At 48.7% G+C, this 411-nt stretch overlaps 1 protein-coding gene across 1 annotated transcript in view; it reads right to left on the bottom strand.

The window, feature by feature from the left end:
• LOC119587090 (G protein-coupled receptor kinase 1-like) overlaps window positions 1–411 on the bottom strand; it is a gene marked incomplete at its 5' end in the record, with an annotated part of 148076 nt that overhangs the window by 9736 nt on the left and 137929 nt on the right. The window contains 1 exon segment of the mRNA XM_037935840.1: window positions 31–222. Coding sequence (XP_037791768.1) covers window positions 31–222 — 192 coding nt within the window.

Raw genomic sequence — 411 nt, 5'->3', positions numbered from 1 at the left:
CCTGATCCACTGCAAACCTCTCAAACTTACCCCCGTGCTGACTAGAGATAGCATGATGCGTTCATTTAGTGCTAGAGTCTCTCCTTGCTTCATCTTAATACGCTTCTTGTCCAGACACTTCATGGCATACATTTTCCCCGTGTCGGCCTTGCGGCAGCCATACACTTCCCCGAAGCCGCCGCGACCGATGATCCTGTGCACGCTGAAGTCGTTCATGGTGAGCTGAGGACACACGAACTCACGGTCAGCATCTCAAGGGAATATCAGTGAGGGTGTTTAGCTTCTTTTATCAGTATCAATAGATAGACTATGATACAAATCCCTGTCTGTGGAATTTTTGGGTCCGACTGGGAATAAGTGAAATGTGGGTGGCGGTCTCCGTAGAGTTTCGTACTCAAATAAAGTACCGCG

Source organism: Penaeus monodon, chromosome 22 (genome assembly GCF_015228065.2).
Source record: "Penaeus monodon isolate SGIC_2016 chromosome 22, NSTDA_Pmon_1, whole genome shotgun sequence".
In the NCBI taxonomy this organism is placed as follows: Eukaryota; Metazoa; Arthropoda; class Malacostraca; order Decapoda; family Penaeidae; genus Penaeus; species Penaeus monodon.
This window is presented reverse-complemented; position numbering and strand designations above follow the sequence as displayed.